The 22031-nt window shown below is 40.5% G+C and overlaps 1 protein-coding gene across 1 annotated transcript in view; it reads left to right on the forward strand.

Annotated features, from left to right (window-relative positions):
* The window catches only part of LOC128699925 (zinc finger protein 84-like), a 50836-nt gene extending 41893 nt beyond the window's left edge, over positions 1–8943 (forward strand). Inside the window, exon 2 of the mRNA XM_070080890.1 lies at positions 28–8943. Within this exon, the coding sequence (XP_069936991.1) occupies positions 2423–3862 (1440 nt within the window). The 5' untranslated portion in view covers positions 28–2422 and the 3' untranslated portion in view covers positions 3863–8943. The remainder of the gene's footprint in view (positions 1–27) is intronic.
* The last annotated feature ends 13088 nt before the right edge of the window (positions 8944–22031 follow it).

A 22031-nucleotide genomic window follows, 5' to 3' on the forward strand; every position in this document is an offset into this window, starting at 1 on the left:
GCTAATTTTTCGTTCTTTTTTTTCCAGCTCATCTTTTCAACAGACGAATTACAGATGCCAGTACCCAGTAAGTGTCGGAAGCTCAGAGTCAGCCATGTGGGATGTGATGCCCGGTACATTGTCAGAAATACTAAATATTAAATGCCAACAAGAGTACTTTAACTTCAGTATTTCCTTGAAATGCTATAGCATTCAGTGACCTTTTGGAAAATATTCTGGAGCTGGTGTAACTTTATTTACTGTGCCAGTACACTGTTGTAACCCCTTAGGATAATCATGTGTTCAGAAATCATTTGCTGAAAAGTTCCATTACACTGGCCAGGCTACAGAAGAGCCACAATCAATTTTTACCTTAGCAAGCAAGTTTAACATTAGAACTTATCTTACTTGGTGATGCAGACTTTTTTCTGCACCAGGAACAATTGAAAGCCATAGATAGATCATATCATTAGACGGTGTCTAAGTGATCTAGTAATACAACACATTAATCTGTGCCTCAAGAAATATATTAATGGATACTAACAAACGGAGTCTGAATTATTGAAAAGATTGTATTTAGATTTTGCCACCGAAGTGGGTTGTTTGTTGTGCACCTCACATCCATCCTGTGGACGGTCGTGCAGGAGCACGTGGATATTTCTAATAGATTATGAAATATTGAGTTAAGTAAATTATGTAATATACTTAATAAAATCTGACTTAACTCAAAATTCAAGACTTAAACATATGTTTATTAAGAGTTGTATAATCATTGACTTTTACATTCTTGTCCTTCTTTGCCTTACCCCCACATTACCCTTCATAATTACCTCTTTATAGATACAAGAGTAGAGCGTTGCTCGTGGTGTTCTCTTTTCAGTATTTACTGCAAAGTTTTTAAAACTTCCTCGTGTGGCATTAAAACTTCCTCGTGTTGCATTAAAACTTCCTCGTGTGGCATTAAAACTTCCTCGTGTGGCATTAAAACTTCCTCGTGTGGCATTAAAACTTCCTCGTGTGGCATTAAAACTTCCTCGTGTGGCATTAAAACTTCCTCGTGTGGCATTAAAACTAACTCGTGTGGCATTAAAACTTCCTCGTGTGGCATTAAAACTTCCTCGTGTGGCATTAAAACTTCCTTGTGTGGCATTAAAACTTCCTCGTGTGGCATTAAAACTTCCTCGTGTGGCATTAAAACTTCCTCGTGTGGCATTAAAACTTCCTCGTGTGGCATTAAAACTTCCTCGTGTGGCATTAAAACTTCCTCGTGTAGCATTAAAACTTCCTCGTGTAGCATTAAAACTTCCTCGTGTAGCATTAAAACTTCCTCGTGTGGCATTTACCGTCTTCTCACATAACTCATTATATTGTTTTAACCATTCTGTTTCGTTACTTCTTTATTTCATTGAAGATGTAACTTATTTTTTTAGGATGATAGTAGTGCTTATCCATTTTTTTCATGCTTTTATAGATTTGTTAGTGGTTATCATGTCTCGATTTTCATTCCTATCACCCAAAGATTTCAAATCCACTGCAATCAGCCTTTTTTAACCTTATCACCTCTGAGAGCCTTTTTCCTAGCTCATCTGTGGACATTTTCATGCTTATATGCCTTTTCATATGCATGAACTCAATATTATCACTACCTATTACAATTTTGGTCTAATATATTTTCAGGGGATCCGTCTTGTTACCCATTTTTAATTTCAGCATGTGGGCCATTTTCCATTTGTCACCCAATTTGCTCTTAGAAATTTCACTGATGTTACAGAGAGATTGACATAGTTCAGCTACACATTCTTCTCAGGCTAATGATATTACCTCATCTGGTCCTGTTGACAACATTCATTATAACCTCCACAAATGTTATAGCAAATTATCAAATTAAGCCTTCCAAAAGATTGTTCTTGCAAAAATTCCAGTTCCAGTTCTAAATAGCTGTAAGTTACTTTAGGCTGCCCAAAAAAATCTCTGCATAACCAAGGGCTTTCTATGAAGTATGTCAGTTATATCACCTTTCCTGAGCCATACCTTACAGAAATTAAGTTTATCATTTATTAACTCTTAGTTATTGTTAATTTCTTCGGATATTTCATTATCGGCATTTTCAAATACCTGTTTGGGAGGGTTTAAATTTGCAGCTTCTTAATATTCATCTTTTGTAAACATTCCGGTGACTTTTTTATCCCTCACATTCCCGTCTCAGATTGATAGACGTTTCTTTTTATCCATAGACTTTGCATTCTCTTCACCTTTTGGTGTTCTGCTGATGTTCGCTCATCTGTTATACAACAGTGATTAAGTCTTCGGAGTTTGGCACAATTTAATAAATTATTAAATAAACATAATAGTTTACACACAAACTCAGCGTTCAGATCATCAAAACATAGTTTTATAACACAAATCCCATCTATTGCATCACGTGAGGGCTCATACAGTAGAGATGCAATACCAGTGTTCAGAATGTTCAAAACAGTTCTCCCAAAAGTCAGATCTGACAAAACACTTACGAGTTCATACTGGAGAGAAACCATACCAGTGCTCAGTGTGCCAAAGAAACTTTTCCAACAAGTCGAATCTAACAAGTCACATGAGAGTTCACACTGGAGAGAAACCCTATCAGTGTTCTGAATGTCAAAAAAGCTTTACTCATAAATCAAATCTCACAATACACTTTAGAACTCATACTGGAAATAAACCGTATCAGTGTTCGAAATGTCAAAAGGACTTTCCTCATAAATCGCACCTAATTAATCACCTGAGGATTCATACAGGAGAAAAACCATATCAGTGTTCAGAATGTCAGAAGGAATTTGCTCAGAAATCTAGTCTAAATAATCACATGAGTGTCCATACAAAAGAGAAACAATATCAGTGTTCAGAGTGCCTGAAAAGATTTTCTCACAAAAATGATCTATTACGGCACTTCAGAGTTCACACAGGAGAGAAACCATATCAGTGTTCAGAATGCCAGAAAGATTTCACACAGAAATCCCATCTGATAAATCACCTTAGAATACACACTGGAGAGAAGCCACATCAGTGCATGGAATGTCAAAAGGTTTTTTCTCGAAAATCGTACCTAACCAATCACTTGAGAAGTCATACAAGAGAGAAACCATATCGATGTCCAGAGTGCCAGAAAGACTTTTCCCATAAATCAAATTTAATAAGTCACAGAAGTGTCCATACGAGAGAAAAACCACATCAGTGTTCAGAATGTAAAAAGCTTTTTTCGCAGAAAAATGATCTGTTAAGACACTTGCGAGTTCATACCGGAGAGAAACCATACCAGTGTTCGGAGTGCCAAAAAGACTTCTCTCTTAAATCACGACTGATAAATCACCAGAGAATTCATACAGGCGAGAAAGCATACCAGTGTTCGGAATGTCAGAAAGCCTTTTATCAGAAATCACATTTAACTGAACACCAAAGAATTCATACAGGAGAGAAGCCATATCATTGTACAGAGTGTCAGAAAGTGTTTTCTCAGAAATCGAGTCTAACAGATCACATGAGAAGTCATACAAATGAAAGGCCATTTCAGTGTTCCGAGTGTCTTAAAAAATTTTCCCAAAAAAAGAATCTCATTAGGCACATGAGAGTTCATACAGGAGAGAAACCACATCAGTGTTCAGAATGTAAGAAGGCATTTGCTAAGAAGGCATGTCTTTTAAGACACTTAAGAATTCACACGGGAGAAAAACCATATCAATGTTCAAAGTGCCTTAAGGCTGTTTCAAAAAAGTCACTTTTAATAAAACACCTGAGAGTTCACGCTGGAGCTAAACTACATCAGTGTTCAGAGTGTCAAAGTATTTTTTCTCATAAATCAACTTTGTTAAAACACATGAGACTGCATATAGGAGAGATGCCATCTTAAACTTTGTTTTTGTCAATTTGTTTATTTAAAAAATTCTGAGAATAGACATTTATAAAGCTGAAAAATTTAAGTAACTTTTGTATTTATGGATAATTGAGCAATATGGCAGATGTTGCAGATGTGTGGAATAAAGATTTTCACTGTGGACATTAGGGTATGTAAATATACAGTGATACCTCAGGGTATGAACTTAATTCGTTCAAGAAGGCCGTTCGAGTACTGTTACCAAACAAATTTGTTCCCATAAGGAATAATATAAATTAGATTAATCCATTTCAGACCCCCCAAAAATACACTTACATAATTGTTTGAGTTTTGAGCTGTTCGTATCCCAAGGTACCACTGTAATGTATAGAGATGTCAAAGAAGTGTGTGGGAGGCCTGGTCATGGACCGGGCCGCGGGGCGTTGATCCCCGGAATAGCCTCCAGGTAGGGTGTTGAGAGGTGTGGGATTAACCCGTAAACGGTCCAAATGTATATATACATTTTTTAAACATTTGAAAGTATGTACAAAAAGTAGATCTTCTTTTTTTTTTTTTTACATTTGAAAATGTGTAAAAAAAACTTCGATCTACTTTTTTTTTTGTTATATTTGAAAATATGTAAAAAAAACGTAGATCTACTTTTGTAGCACTACACATGTGAACGTAGATCTGCTTGGACTGTTTACGGGTTAAAGTTAATGAATTTGATGCAGACTGTGCTGATGGCACAGTTCTTTTTGGAAGATTCTGAAGAGAAGTTGCATTTGGGAGGATATATAAAAGTAGGAAATAGTAAACATAGGAAAGAGCAAGGTGATAAGAGTAAAAAAAAAAAAAATAGGCATTAAAAGACTAGATATATAAGGAAAGGAGTATGAAGCAAGTAAATGTGTTCAGATACTGGGCACAGACTTGTCAGTATATGGGTTTGTGATAGATGAGGTGAATCATACAATTGATGCAGTGAATATGAAAATTATATAAAATACCGACAGGTCGGTAAGACGTATTCAACAGTTAGGTATCTTTATTCCGAAAGGTTTCGCCTACACAGCAGGCTTCTTCAGTTAAGTACAGAGGAGTTAGCAGAAGCAGAAGAGATGTGAAGATGATGTAACCAGCCCATCACCCTTAACCCTTAAACTGTCCAAACGTAGATCTATGTTCATGTACGTTGCACTCCTACCTTTATTTTCTCCATTAGAAAACATGTAAAAAAAACGTAGATATAAGTTCTGAGTGCTACGCACGTCAATCTACATTTGGACAGTTTAAAGGTTAAAGACATTTTGAGATGGTCAGTCCTGCAGCCTGAAGAAGAGTTTTGTTCCATGGAGCAAGACTGTACGCCTTCAGAGTATAGTGACTGTACTCTGAAGGATGGGTGCGGATAATTGCAGTTCATAGGGTCATCTGAACTGTAGTATCAACTTGCCTCTGCCAAGACAGTGATGGAGTGAGTAATGATAAAATTGTTTCCTCTCTTTTGGGTCACCCTACCTCAGTGGAAGACAGCTGGTGTGTTATAAAAATTGTACATACACAAAAATTTGAGCACTCTGGACTAGAAGACTATATAGTAGAGTTTTGTATTATGCTGCACACATTCTCTTCTTGCAGTCACTTACACAATTATGTATTAATTTAACAATTTATAGCTTCCATGTGGTATAAACCTTGGTAATAAATACCAACAAGTTGGTTTAGAAAGACACATAAGCAAACATTATTTGTTTACATACCTTTCTAAACCATAGCTTTCATGTGACAGTTATGGTACTGTAACACTTGTGAAACTTATGGTACAGTAACACTCTTGTAACATATACAGCCTCTCCTCACTTAACGACGGAGTTCTGTTCCTAATACCACGTCGGTAAACGAATTTGTCGCTAAACAAAGATCATACTATAATGGTAGTGGTTTATGTCAACCATCTTTGATATTGTTTTATTGTCACTTTTGCACCAATTATAACATTTTTACCCCTCAAGGGAGGTTCCTTGATACTGGTGAGAGGCTCTTGATCAAGGGAATTGGATCTGTGCTCCAGTTCCCTAAATTGAGCCTGAATGCCTTCCATATCCCCCACATGCGCTTTATAATCCTACGAGTTTAGCGCTCTCCCATGATTCTAATAATGTAACATTTTTAGTATATTTTGAAATCTTTATACAGTAGTGTACAGTATAAGTGGACCCTCGAATTTAGTCGTGCCATTTCTGTATGCAAAACTATTTTTATTATCTATAAAATGTATTTTTTGTTAATATTTCCCATAGGAAATAATGTAAATCCAATTAAACCATTCCAGACACCCAAAAATATTAACAGAAAATATATTTTGTAGATAATAAAAATAGTTTTGCATTCAGAAAAGGCACGACTAAATTCGAGGGTCCACGTATTGTAATAAACAGAATAGAGGAAATCAGCTCTAATATACATAATTTAGGTATACATACTGGTCAGCGAGCCCATCGTAAGTCCAAGTTGTCGGTAAACGAGTACGTTGCTAAGTGAGGAGAGGCCGTATTGTACTGTAACTTTGATGTGGATTGTGGTACTGTAAATTTCTTGTGACAGTTATGGTATTGTACTTCTGGTAGATGGTAGAGAGGGTACCAGTGTTGTGGTACATGATGTACTCTTCTACCAGCAGAATGTAGAGAGTACCAGTGCTGTGTTACATGATGTACTCTGCTACCAGTTGAATGCGGAAAGGTACCAGTGATGTGGTACATGATGTACTCTGCTACCAAAAGAACATAGGGTACTAGTGTTGTGGTACATCATGTACTCTGCTACCAATAGAACATAAAGAGGGTATCAGTGTTGTGATACATGATGTACTCTTCTACCAGTAGAAGGTGGAGTGGATCCTAGTGTTATGTACATAGTGTACTACCAGTAGAAAATAGTACATAGAACTTAATATGCTCTATGACCAGTAGTGTGTACAAAAAATAATTGTCTTCTAAAATAAGATGCATTGTACCTTAGTCTAAAAATAAGTTTTCGCAGTTTTCAAAATGTACAAAGATTGTTCCAGAGTACTTCATTACACATACTGTATTATATTTATTTGTTCATAAAATTGTTTTCGTAAAGTTGGCCAAAAATCGGAATGGACTACGAAATACTGCAGATAAATTATTCTGATATTAAGCAAAATTATTGTACTTAAGGTGAGTCTTCTCTTATGGAAAACTGCTCTTCCTCACGGCACGCATAACGGAGATAAAACACCTCAATTACTGGGAGCGCTTGAGGTTCCTAAACCTGTATTCCCTGGAATACAGGAGGGAGAGATACATGATTATATACACCTGGAAAATCCTAGAGGGACTAGTACCGAACTTGCACACGAAAATCACTCACTACGAAAGCAAAAGACTTGGCAGACGATGCACCATCCCCCCAATGAAAAGCAGGGGTGTCACTAGCACGTTAAGAGACCATACAATAAGTGTCAGGGGCCCGAGACTGTTCAACTGCCTCCCAGCACACATAAGGGGGATTACCAACAGACCCCTGGCAGTCTTCAAGCTGGCACTGGACAAGCACCTAAAGTCAGTTCCTGATCAGCCGGGCTGTGGCTCGTACGTTGGTTTGCGTGCAGCCAGCAGCAACAGCCTGGTTGATCAGGCGCTGATCCACCAGGAGGCCTGGTCACAGACCGGGCCGTGGGGGCGTTGACCCCCGGAACTCTCTCCAGGTAAACTCCAGGTACTTCTTCACCAAAATCAGGAAATGTGCATCACACTTTCTCAACAGGAACAGTGACACTGAAATGGAAACATCAGCCAACTATATTGTTCTACTTGTTACCAATGTAACATCAAACATATCTTTGACATTGAGAAGCGATCAACTTAAAATAGCTATAAACTCTTTGACCACCATCAGAGATTTGGTAAGAAATAGACAAACTGACAATTACCAGCGTAGGAGTCTACATCATCCCTTGTGGAGGATGTGATAAGAAGTATGTGGACATAACAGTGGGCAAGAGTGGTTGCTCGTCATGTCATCCGTGAAGCTAAACACGATTTCTAGTGGGGTTATATTTCTACCATTACTTAGGCTTCCTCTCTGAGTGCAGTTTGGAAAAAGGTACAGAAATTGAGTGGCAAAAACTCTCTAGACCCAGCTCCCATTCTTCAGGTTGCTGGTGTCAGCATTGCTCTCCCATCTTCGCATCAGGCAAACCTGTCTTACTCATGAGTATCTCACCCAGTTCCACTCTTTGAGAATTGTCAGGTTCCAGTTTCAATTTGCCATATTCTGTTGAACTGTCCTGTCCTTCATCGAGCACTCAGAATTTACCTCTGACATCATCACCGCTTTAACACCCTTACTTTATCTTCCCTCTTTGCTGATGGTCCCACCTTTGACTCGGACTCCCTCTTCAACTTTCTGATGGCAACTGTTCTATCACATAAACTTTGATAATACTTCCTTTAGCACTCCTCACAGCCCTTTCTAACTCTACCTCTGTTATCCTCCCCACCCCTGAACAACCACTGCCCTGCAGTGCTGTATGACCCTAGTGGGTTCAGCACTTCTTTTTGATTAAAATAATCTGAGAGAGTTCAAAAGCAGCAACTGGGACAATGCCTATGCCTAGCACAGAAGCAGGCAGGGCCACCTCATGAAATTTGAAGAAGCCAAAATAATTATATGTGAAAATGACCCACTCCATCAAAAGTGTTTAGTAGAAGCCAAGATAGCCATGATAGCAGTAACCAGTACCATCCTACAAAATTCTGATAGCTACACCATTTCTAAAGTCTTGGCAAATCAATCTTTACCCAACCTGGACAACGCCTTTAGCTGAAACTAGCCAATAGCATCATGTATGCTACTTCCATTGTAAAAAAAAACAAGCTGAACCACAGAACGCTACAGCCTACTGGCCTATTTGTATTTGTCCAACCTTTTTAAATATTAACCAATATGCTACCTCTAACGTTACTTTTATCCTATGCTCACGTGACCTTCTCCACTGTACATACTGTTTCCTCTACTTCTCTGTATTAGTAATAAAAAAAGTCACTGTAAAAATATTTCCTCAATAAATGTCTTGAACTGTATGTGTGTCTTTTTCTGCATACTATTTGATTAGAATAGATTTTTTATTTTGACAAATTACATGGTTGTACAGAGGACTATAATACAGTGGACCCCCGGTTAATGATATTTTTTCACTCCAGAAGTATGTTCAGGTGCCAGTACTGACCGAATTTGTTCCCATAAGGAATATTATGAAGTAGATTAGTCCATTTCAGACCCCCAAACATACACGTACAAACGCACTTACATAAATACACTTACATAATTGGTCGCATTCGGAGGTAATCGTTATGCGGGGGTCCACTGTAGTTGGGTGTATATCTCAAAAGCCCCTCTGTATGCTGAGCATTTCGAGCAAACTTAAAGATTAACTTAAGAGTAGTAAGGCAATAATACTTAGTTCATATGGTCATTAGATGAGTTAGAGTGAGTACCGGAGAATTTAATATTATATCAGGTGATGCTAGTACAGTAAGTCTAGTTCAGACTTTTTATACAACTGAATTAGTTAATAAAGATTACAGTATTACAATGTAACAATTTAAAACAATTTACAGTGTGATGTCTTACAGTTTAGTACTATTTAAAACAGTGAAATTTTGGTAATACAGTGGATCCCCGCATAACGATCACCTCTGAATGCGACCAATTATGTAAGTGTATTTATGTAAGTGCGTTTGTATGTGTATGTTTGGGGGTCTGAAATGGACTAATCTACTTCACAATATTTCTTATGGGAACAAATTCGGTCAGTACTGGCACCTGAACATACTTCTGGAGTGAAAAAATATTGTTAACCGGGGGTCCACTGTACAATGGAGCAATTTACATTATGATGTACTGTATTACAATTTACTATTTAAAACAGTGAAAAGAACAGACATGCTAATTTCAATGTAGTAAGTGGTTGAGCATTCATCAGTACAATATGAATAGCTTTTGAGAAACTGGTAGTGGTTAGGTATGGTTTGTCTGGTTAATTTTGGGTGATGAGGTGATTTCTCACTATACCCATAGCCAACACTGGGGCAATCAGGGCCACTTAGTGAAGCTTAGAGAAGCCAAGTTAATTATATGCAAAAATTATCTGTGCCTCTGAAAATGTTTATAGTCCTCCATAATAATACAGCCTCTCCTCACTTAATGATGGGGTTCCGTGCTTAAGACCACGTCAGTTAAATGAATTCGTCACTGAGGAGCATACTATAATGATAGTGAGCCTGAGTCGACTAATTTTCAATGCTTGGGTAGCACTGAAAATTAGGTTGGGCAAATATTTTGTTAGTGGGACAGATTGTGAAGAACTTGCCTAGTATGGGCCAACAGGCCTGCTGCAGTGTTCCTTTTATCTTATGTTCTTGTGTTCTTATATGGGCCAGTAAGCCTTTTGCAGTGTTCCTCCATTACGAATGCAAGATGGAACTTAGTCAGCCATTAATGAGTGTGTTTAATGCGTCCATCCTTACTGGTGTTGTGCCAGAGATGTGGAAGATGGCTAATGTGGTTCCTATATTCAAATCAGGGGATAAGTCCATTCCTTCAAATTATTTTATTTTATTTTTATTATCACACTGGCCTATTCCCACCAAGGCAGGGTGGCCCGAAAAAGAAAAACTTTCACCATCATTCACTCCATCACTGTCTTGCCAGAAGGGTGCTTTACACTACAGTTTTTAAACTGCAACATTAACACCCCTCCTTCAGAGTGCAGGCACTGTACTTCCCATCTCCAGGACTCAAGTCCGGCCTGCCGGTTTCCCTGAACCCCTTCATAAATGTTACTTTGCTCACACTCCAACAGCACGTCAAGTATTAAAAACCATTTGTCTCCATTCACTCCTATCAAACACGCTCACGCATGCCTGCTGGAAGTCCAAGCCCCTCGCACACAAAACCTCCTTTACCCCCTCCCTCCAACCTTTCCTAGGCCGACCCCTACCCCGCCTTCCTTCCACTACAAATTACCGTTCAATAAGCCTGACATCTATAGTGGGCAAATTATTAGAATCAATTATAGCTGACATTATTAGAAATCACCTTGAAGAGCATAATTTGGTTAATGAATCTCAGCATGGGTTCACGAGAGGTCGTTCCTGCCTAACAAATTTACTGACGTTCTTCAATAGAACCCCCTCAAGGAAGGTTCCTTGATGTTGGTGAGGGGCTCTTGATTTAGGGAATTGGATCTGTGCTCCAGTTCCCCGAATTAAGCCTGAATGCCTTCCACATCCCCCCCCAGGCGCTGTATAATCCTCCGGGTTTAGCGCTTCCCCCTTGATTATAATAATAATAATAATAATTCAATAGAACATTTCAGGAAGTAGACAGTGATAAAGAATGTGATATTGTTTATTTGGATTTTAGTAAAGCCTTCGATAGTGTACCTCATAAGAGACTCTTAAGAAAAGTGGCAGCTCATGGTATAGGAGGTAAAGTTCTAGCATGGATAGAGGCATGGCTTACCAATAGAATGCAGAGTTTCCATTAATGGAGTGAAATCTGAATGGGGATTAGTCACTAGTGGCATTCCACAAGGATCAGTTTTGGGCCCTCTGTTGTTCATAATTTACATTAATGACCTTGATGAAGGAATTACAAGTGACATGAGCAAATTTGCTGATGATGCAAAGATAAGCCATATGAACCATTCTGAGGAGGATTCTAATGAACTCCAGGAGGATTTGGACAAATTAATGTCTTAGTCACTTAGCTCAGTGGTGACCTGTACTTAGCTCTGTGAAGATCTGTCCAGTGTGTTCTCTGTGAATCTGCACAAGATGTCCTCTCTTGAGCAACTCTACCAGCAGCTAAAAGAGGAGCATAGGGTTGCTAAGCTTGAGATACAGCAATTGACGGAGGAAAACAAGAGGATTCAAAGTAATCCTCCTGTTGTGAGTCCTCAGGTCAAGAGAGGAACCAGGTCAGTGGCCGGCCAACATGGAATGAAGCTGAAAATCAAGAAGACTGTTGGAGTGGCGGAAACAAGGAAGATCCAGAAGACTGCTGGTGAGACTTCCAATCCATTTTCAGTGCTATCCGACGAATGTGTGTTGTCTACTGGAAACGTCACAATGAGTACCAAGGAATCATTGGCAGAGGAGGGTGAGTCAACAACCCTTGAAACCCCAATGAAGACCATTGAGAACGTAACTATGAACTCCACCAGTGACGATAAGAACATTGTTTTAGTTGGGGACAGTCAAGTGAAATTTATGGATAGGGCATTTTGTCTTAGGGACAGGAAGAGGAGACAGTAATTCTAGGGGACTTAACTGTAGAACTTTAGTAATACTGATTGGAATTTTCTGACTGGGAATTTAGAATCTAACGACTTTTTAGAAGTGGTTTGGAATTGTTTCTTGAACCAGTTTGTGACAGAACCTACAAGGGGAAATAACCTGCTTGACTTAGTTCTGGCAAACAAGGAATCCCTTGTTAATAATTTAGAAGTTTCAGAGGAACTGGGTGCTAGCGACCACAAATCAATTACATTTAGCATTGAATGGAAGTATAATAGTAGGGATAACTCAGTAACAGTCCCAGATTTTTGCTTAGCAGATTACGATGGGCTTAGAGAACACTTATCATCTGTTGACTGGGGTAACGAAGAGAGCTATCAGAGTTTAAATCAATTATCCTACCCATCTTTGTGTCATCAGCGAATTTGCTCATTTCACTAGTAATTCCCTCAAGATCATTGATATATATTATAAACAACAACATGCCTAAGACTGAGCTGCCACTTTGTTTAACAGTCTTTGGTGTGGAACTCTATCAAAAGGCTTACTAAACTATGAGTAAATAATATCAAATTCTTTATCGCGATCAACAGCCTCAAAATCTTTTCTGAAGCAACAGAAGTCCAGTGGTAAAGCAACAGAAGTCCAGAGTCATACTGCAGCTTTATACATCATTAGTAAGGCCTCACCTAGATTATGTAGCTCAGTTCTGGTCTCCATATTACAGAATGGACATAAATTCGTTAGAAAACATTCAGCGTAGAATGACTAAATTAATACATAGCATTAGAAATCTTCCTTATGAAGAAAGATTGAAGACTCTTAAGTTACATTCACTTGTTAGACGAAGAATGAGGGGAGACCTGATCGAAGTGTATAAGTGGAAGATAGGTATTAATAAAGGGGATATTAATAAGGTCTTGACTTGGGAGTCATGGTGAGCAGAAATCTAAAGCCAAGGCAGCAGTGCCTCAGTGTGCGCAACAAGGCCAACAGATTACTTGGATTTATCTCAAGAAGTATAAGTAACAGAAGTTCAAAAGCTATTTTACAGCTCTATACATCACTAGTGAGGCCTCATTTAGATTATGCTGCTCGGTTTTGGTCCCCTTACTACAGGATGGACATAGACTCATTAGAGAACATACAGAGAAGAATGACTAAAATGATTTACTGTGTAAGGAACCTCCCGTATGAAGATAGACTTGGAAATATAAACACATATGCAGTATAATGTGATCCTTTATTGACTACGTTTCGCCCACACAGTGGGCTTTTTCAAGTCACAAACAGATCTACCTGGGGTGAACGAACGAACGAAAGTTCAGGTAAGATCCCAAATGGGACGAGAGGGGAAGACGGGACAGACGAAGAATAGTGCTGGAGAGGAGTGTTCTTAGTCGTAGAAATAGAGCCAGGGCTTAACCCAGCAGCGAAGGAGATCGTGGGACAGATACTGAGAAGAGAAATTCAGGCTCTTCTGTTGGGACTCCGGTGGGGTGAGCGGGGAAGAAGGGACATGCGACGTTTAGCGCTAGAGAGGAGTGTAGAACTGGGCCATGTCTTAACCCAAAAGCTAAGGCGAATATGGGTCAGAGAATAGTACCTGTCATAGAAGGTACCTGTCAGCGAATCTAAGGTTATTTGTAAATAGGGTTAGGAGCAGGATCATGCAAGGAGTAGAAAAGGTTGTGTTGGTTTGTGGGTCTGCGAATGTCTTCGTCAAGGAGAGAGGTCCAGTAGTCATGTCGTGTCTCAAGTTTATCTATCTGTCTGTCACTGAGCGTCTTCCAGTGCAGATTCAGCGCAGGGATGTCTAACTGGGCATGGAGAGAATCGCTTGTGGCGAAGTCCTCCCATCCGACATCAAGCACCCAGCGCAGTGCCTTGTTCTGGACACGCTGCAGTTTAAGTAAGTTTGTTTTTGATGCAAGAGAGAGGGCTAGAGGAGAGTAAGTTATCAGAGGACGTATTAGGGATTTGTAGAGGTGTAGTTTGGTGCGTTGACAGGCATGTTTCAGTTTGTAGAGGCCTGCAAGGGCCTTACTAGCTATTGCATGCCTTGAGTGAATGTGTCCATGTAAACGAAGAAGGTAGTCAAGATTAACGCCAAGGACAGTGACAGATTGTGTGATAGGGAAGTAAGTGCGGGTGTCAGCTGTTCTGAGTTCGACAGGTAATGGAGGATCACGTTTCCTGTAGTTAAAGTATGTAATGCTGGATTTAGCTGCATTGGTTTTGATCCTCCATTTTTGTTCCCAGATGGCTATCCTGTCGACCTCATTTTGTGTTTTGTGTGTGAGTGTATCTGTATTGGCATGAGTGATAAGTTGTGTAATGTCGTCTGCATAGGCTAGTGTGATGGAGTTGTGGTGTACAGGTGTTGGAATGTCGTTAGTGTATAAAATGTAGAGGGTAGGGGAGAGGACAGATCCCTGGGGTACTCCGGCATTTAGTGTGAAGTAGTCAGAGTAACAGCCTTGGAATTTTATTCTCATGGTACGGCCATCTAGGAAGTTGCAGAGGAGTTTACGAGTATTGAGAGGCAGGTTGAAGTTAGTGCAGAGTTTATACTTGAGCACTTGGTGCCAGACAGTGTCAAAGGCTTTTTCAACGTCTTTTGCAACCAGGGCTGTCCTGTTTCTTTGTTTTGTGTTGATGTGGATGTAGTTGAGAATGGTGTTAACGGCATCCTGTGTGGATCTGTGTGTTCTGAAGCCAAACTGGCCATCTGAAAGTGGAGAATTGTGTTCCAGGTATCTGCGAAGGCGATGATTAATGAGTTTTTCAAAGAGTTTTCCTAAAGTTTCGAGGAGGCTGATAGGGCGATAGTTTCTGGGGTCAGAGTGGTCTTTATTGGGTTTAGGAAGGAGGATAGCAGGAGCAGCTTTGAAGAGGGAAGGGAAGAATCCAGAGGCAAGGGAGGCATTGAGGATGTCAGCAGGTCCCTCTCTAGCCATTCGTCTCACCACCTTAGTTCCACTACTACTACTACCACCTCTAGATACAAAAGATGAGGTAATCAGTCCCTCAGCCTTGGAGGTGGTGTTTACAGCATCATGGTGGATCGAATCATGGCTCACAGACAGGAAGCAAAGAGTGTCCATAAATGGGGTTAAATCCGAGTGGGGATCAGTAACAAGTGGCGTTCCACAGGGATCAGTCTTGGGCCCGTTGTTGTTTATAATATATATCAATGATCTTGATGAAGGAATTACTAGTGATATGAGCAAATTCGCCGATGACACGAAGATAGGTAGGATAATTGATTCAAACGTAGATGTTAGGGAACTTCAGGAAGATTTAGACAAACTCTACTCTTGGTCAGAAAAGTGGCAGATGCAGTTCAATGTAGATAAATGCAAGGTTCTGAAGCTCGGGAGTGTCCATAACCCTAGCACTTATAAGTTAAATAATGTAGAACTTAGCCATACAGATTGCGAAAAGGACTTGGGGGTTATGGTAAGCAGCAACCTTAAACCAAGACAGCAATACCTAAGCGTACGTAATAAGGCAAATAGATTACTGGGATTTATATCAAGAAGTGTAAGCAACAGAAGTCCAGAGGTCATACTGCAGCTTTATACATCATTAGTAAGGCCTCACCTAGATTATGCAGCTCAATTCTGGTCTCCATATTACAGAATGGACATAAATTCGTTAGAAAACATTCAGCGTAGGATGACTAAATTAATACATAGCATTAGAAATCTTCCTTATGAAGAAAGATTGAAGACTCTTAAGTTGATAAATTAGACACATGTGCAACTCTTGGGTATCTTTATTGAGGAAACGTTTCGCCACACAGTGGCTTCATCAGTCCATTCAAAGGAGAATCTTGAAGAACAGGAGGAGAATGAGGTAATCAGTCCCTCAACCTTGAGTCGATGTGGTCAGTCCATCAATCTTTAATAGAATACGGCATACGTGCTGAGAAGGAGCTTATAAACCGTTGGCAGGAGAGGTGTCACATTTGTTCAATGTTGAAGTAGGTCGTGCCCAAGAATTAGGTAAGACACATATGCAACAGTTAGACAACTTTATTCCGAAACGTTTCGCCTACACAGTAGGCTTCTTCAGTCGAATACAGAAAGTAGGCAGGAACAGTAGAGATGTGAAGACGATGTAATCAGTCCATCACCCTTGTAGTCGTAGAATTTGAGGTTGTCAGTCCCTCGGCCTGGAGAAGTTCAGTTCCATAGTCAGGAGCTATCTGAAGATCAAGCGACAGTGCGGAGACTTAAATACTGTCGGAAGGAGAGGTGCAGAGTAGTAGTAGTAGTAGTGAGAATGTAACCACTGAGAGGTCATGTCCCTCTCAGATCCAACACTTCTCACTTGAAAAGCTTGTCCAAGGTGTTTTCTGTACCAAGATGCCATGTGTTGCAGTGTTTGACAAGATGAACATCAAAATGGTGAACTTCTCCAGGCTGAGGGACTGACAACCTCAAATTCTACGACTACAAGGGTGATGGACTGATTACATCGTCTTCACATCTCTACTGTTCCTGCCTACTTTCTGTATTCGACTGAAGAAGCCTACTGTGTAGGCGAAACGTTTCGGAATAAAGTTGTCTAACTGTTGCATATGTGTCTTACCTAAGAACATAAGAACATAAGAATGTAGGAACACTGCAGAAGGCCTACTGGCCCATACGAGGCAGGTCCTTATCAAAACGACATCTACCTAAAGCTACTCAAGAAACAACTCCCGCACCCCCCAACACCAATCAAACCCAGCCCCTCCCGCTCATATATTTGTCCAGTCTCTTCTTAAAGCTACCCAAGGTCCTAGCCTCTATCACCCCACTGGGAAGACTGTTCCACGCATCTACAACTCTGTTAGAAAACCAGTACTTACCTATGTCCTTTCTAAATCTAAATTTATCCAACTTAAATCCATTATTCCTGGTTCTTACCTGGTTCGACACCCTCAGTACTTTATTAATGTCTCCCTTGTTTATGCCCGTCATCCACTTATACACTTCAATGATATCTCCCCTCATAAGAACATAAGAACATAAGAATGTAGGAACACTGCAGAAGGCCTACTGGCCCATACGAGGCAGGTCCTTATCAAAACGACATCTACCTAAAGCTACTCAAGAAACAACTCTACGCCTCTCCAGAGAGTGGAGATTTAAGGCTTTAAGTCTATCTTCATACGGGAGGTTCCTTACACAGTAAATCATTTTAGTCATTCTTCTCTGTATGTTCTCTAATGAGTCTATGTCCATCCTGTAGTAAGGGGACCAAAACCGAGCAGCATAATCTAAATGAGGCCTCACTAGTGATGTATAGAGCTGTAAAATAGCTTTTGAACTTCTGTTACTTATACTTCTTGAGATAAATCCAAGTAATCTGTTGGCCTTGTTGCGCACACTGAGGCACTGCTGTCTTGGCTTTAGATTTCTGCTTACCATGACTCCCAAGTCTTTTTCACATTCTGTATGACCAAGCTCTACTTCACCTAGATTATAGCTTCGAGGGTTATTTTCATTACCAAGGGCAAGTACCTTACACTTATCCACATTAAACTTCATCTGCCATTTCTCAGACCAAGACATTAATTTGTTCAAATCGTCCTGGAGTTCATTGATATCCTCCTCAGAGTGAATTATACGGCCTATCTTTGTATCATCAGCAAACTTACTCATGTCACTAGTAATCCCTTCATCAAGGTCATTAATGTAAATTATGAACAAGAGAGGGCCTAAAACTGATCCTTGTGGAACGCCACTAGTGACTAATCCCCATTCAGATTTCACTCCATTAATGGTAACTCTCTGCTTTCTATTGGTAAGCCATGCCTCAATCCATGCTAGAACTTTACCTCCTATACCATGAGCTGCCACTTTTCTTAAGAGTCTCTTGTGAGGTACTCTGTCGAAGGCTTTACTAAAATCCAAATAAACAATATCATATTCCTTATCACTGTCAACTGCCTCAAATGTTCTATTGAAGAACGTCAGTAAGTTTGTCAGGCAGGAACGACCTCTCGTGAATCCATGCTGAGATTCATTTATCAAGTTATGCTCTTCAAGGTGACTTCTGAAAGTTAAGACACATGTGCAACATCTGGATATCTTTATTGTAGTAGACGTTTCGCCATCCAGTGGCTTTATCAATACAGATTCTAGGACATAATAGGAAGACAGTAGAACTATATACAAAAGATGAGGTAATCAGTCCCTCGGCCTTGGAGTTAGTGTTCACAGCATCGTGGTGGAGGAGAGTCTCCTCCACTTCCTACCAAAACCTAACCTTTTTCCCGGACGCAGTAGATGCTACAGGATGCCCTGGTGCCAGAGGCACCAGGAGCCTTTGGAGGAAGGTGTCTGAGGAGAGTTTTAATGTCTGTGTTGGTGAAAGGAGTGTCGAGTTCTTGGGAGGAGGTAAGAGTGTCTAGATGTATGTGGCTGTCTGGTGTTGTTTCTTGTGTGTGTGCAGTGTTCCAGTGTTCTATGTTCTGAATGTGTTGAATAACGTTAGGGTGAGGTGGGTGAGCGTGGAAGATGTTCTCCCAGATGTGTTTGAAGATGTTGGTAGCAGCCTGTGGGTCTGAGATGTGTGTGTTGTTGTGGGTGATGTGTTTGAATTTGTTGGTGGGAGTAGTGCCTCTGATTTTTTTGATAAAGTTCCAGAAGGCTTTAGTGTTTTTAACACGCTGCCTGTCCGCTTGTTGTATTAGTCGTGACCAGTGATTGTTGTGGTCTTGGTCTAAGCTGTGTAAAATGTTGTTTCTAAGGTAAGTGAGATCTAATCGGACTTGATTAAATCTATGTGTGTTGTAGAGGAAGCGGTTGTGGTAGCAGATAATTAGTCTTCTTGTTCTGAGTGACGGTTTGAAGGAATAACGAGTGGTGTGAGTTTTCTTTGGTATTGCGATGTTGGCTGCTTGTGTAATGGTGTCCTGGATGAGATCAAGTTGAGTATCGATGTCAGAGATAGGTTTGTTGTTGTAGTCATAGGTGAGGTTAATATTGTCTATGTGTTGTTTGAAAGCATCCCAGTCAGCGTTCTTGTAGGAGAATGAAGGTGTGGTTGGAATGAGGATAGGGTTGGAGGAGATGTGTAAGATGACTGGGATGTGATCAGAGCCTGTAATAGGGCCAGGTGAGATGTAGTGTTGAAATAGAGAACTGGCTCGGTTTGCCAGAATGATGTCTGGATTGCCTTGGCCCGTGTGGTTGAAGAAGGTATTGAAGTCTGGGCCAAGATGAATTAGGTGTTTATGGTTTGTGAAGTTGAGTAATTGGTGACCAAGTTGGTTGTTACTCGTGTGATGAAAGGCAGTGTGTTTGGCATTCATGTCAGCTAGTTGGTAAGTTGGTGTGTTGGTGTAGTTGAAGACTAAGGAGAGGTCGTGTATGTTGAGAGTAGTGTTTGGGCGAGCATAGGTGGTGAAAAAGATAAAGGGGCCAAGGTGGGTGTGTATTCTGACCGCAAGACAGTGTTGGTGAATAAAAGGGATTGGGAGAAATTCATGTTTTATGTTGGAATTGACAAGGATGGCAACCCCATCGTGGGGATCATAGGGGGACTGTAGTGCAGTATAACCATAATGGCGGATACATTGAGGGGCTTTGAGGCAGGTACTGTTTAGCAAAACAATATCTGGCCTCTCTGCTTCAAGGAGCTCGGCCAGTAGGTGTCTAATTGTAAAGTAAGAACGTACGTTGAACTGAATCGCCTTAAACGTGATTTAATGGTTTCGTCTTAGCAAAGTTAATGTCGGGGGAGGAGTTTGGATTAAAGCCCGTGATAGTGGTGCCATCAGTGGATGTGTGTTTGTAGGTGCTACGGACCCGTTTCCTGGAGGGGGAGGAAGAGATGGATCTGTTTTTATGTTCTTTGGTCTGTCCGTTAGAAGTTGGGGTAGGTTTAGGTTTGAGTGGATTTTGTCTGGAGGAGGTGGAGTTGGACCTGGATGAGGTTTTGGTTGTGGTGGAGTGGGCGAAGGTGGATGCAGAGGAAGTGGAAGTTTTGGTAAGCTGTGAGGAAGTGGAAGCTTTGGAAGGGGATGAAGTGGGTAAGGAAGTGGGGGGAGGGGTGGTCGTAGCAGTAGCAGTAGGGGTGTTGGTGGGAGGTGTAGAAGTAGTGAAGAGAGATTTTGTTGACTTGATTGAACTCTGTGTTAACTTCAACTGTTTTTCCTTCAATAACAAGCTCTACAAACAAACCTACGGCATGGGAATGGGGTCCCCAATAAGTGCCGTCCTAGCCAACTTATACATGGAACACCTAGAGTCTGAACACTTCGCCAACATCATCCCTTCAAGCGTCACTTGGTTACGTTACGTGGACGATGTCCTCGTAATAACTCCAAAACGTTTTGATGTACGGGATCTTCAGGCAAGGCTCAACGCAGTTGAACCAGCGATTCAGTTTACACTAGAAGAAGAGTCCAATGACAAGCTACCTTTCCTCGACGTCCTCATTCACAAAGTAGACAACAACCTAAGATTTCAGGTTTATCGGAAACCCACCAATAAAAATGATCTCACACACTTCTATTCCAGTCAAGATACCAAGACCAAAAGAGGCATCATCATCGGGTTTTTCCTAAGAGCATACCGAATTTGTAGTCCTGAGTTTCTTGACGAGGAATGTACTTACATTCACCAAACATTCACTGAGTTACAATTTCCTTCTTTTTTCATCAAAGACTGCAAGAAAAGAGCTCTTCAGATCATCAATTCTCCACGCATCAACACCGCTCCCAACAAAGTTATAATTCTTCCCAACAGCCAGGTTGCACTAAACGTCTCAAAAGTACTTTCACAAGCTAACACCAGAGTCGCCATCGCTTCTACCACTTCAATAAAGGATCTAACCAGGACAAAACCCAAGCACCACGAACCAGTCAATGCAGGAGTTTACACTATACCCTGTGGAGGCTGTGACAAGATCTACGTAGGTGAAACAGCAAGAAACCTCGACACCCGCCTCAATGAACACATATACGCATGTAGGAACGACAACTTAAACAACGCCTGTGTACAACACCGAAATTCCACCAATCATCTTATGAAATTCAGAGACGCCCAATTAGTGATAAAAGAAAATAATTTCCGCACACGCAAGTGCCTTGAATCAGCACTGATCGCTGTTTCGAATACAATTAAACAAAACAACGGCAGCTTCACCATCTCCGAAGTCTTAGCAAGAATCCTCCTGAAAACAGTAAACCCTGCCATCACATAGTCTCTCCTGTTATACTACACAAAGCACAGAGAGTGAACACTGAAACAAGCTGCCTCATTCCAGTTTATATTTGTCCAACCTATTTTTATGTTACCCAAGTAATAGCTTTTATATCCTTTTACTCATGTACGAATTAATTGCTTTTGTCACTACCACTACTACTACTACTACTACCACTAGTGAACATCGAAATGGTACCTCACTAGTATTCACCTCACTCTGAGCCTTTATATACCCTCTGTGTCCATGTATTGTTTGTAATGGCTTGATAAAGCTCCTGGAGAGCGAAACGTTGCCACAATAAATGTCACATTGTGAACATCAAAATGGTATACAATACCGACAGGTTGTTAGGTAAGACACATATGCAACAGTTAGACAACTTTATTCCGAAACGTTTCGCCTACATAGTAGGCTTCTTCAGTCGAATACAGAAAGTAGGCAGGAACAGTAGAGATGTGAAGACGATGTAATCAGTCCATCACCCTTAAAGTCGTAGAATTTGAGGTTGTCAGTCCCTCGGCCTGGAGAAGTTCAGTTCCATAATCAGGAACTATCTGAAGATCAAGCGACAGTGCGGAGACTTAAATACTGTCGGAAGGAGAGGTGCAGGGTAGTAGTAGTAGTAGTAGTAGTAGTAGTAGTAGTAGTAGTAGTAGTGG

This window comes from Cherax quadricarinatus, unplaced genomic scaffold (genome assembly GCF_038502225.1).
Source record: "Cherax quadricarinatus isolate ZL_2023a unplaced genomic scaffold, ASM3850222v1 Contig1196, whole genome shotgun sequence".
NCBI classification, from domain to species: Eukaryota; Metazoa; Arthropoda; class Malacostraca; order Decapoda; family Parastacidae; genus Cherax; species Cherax quadricarinatus.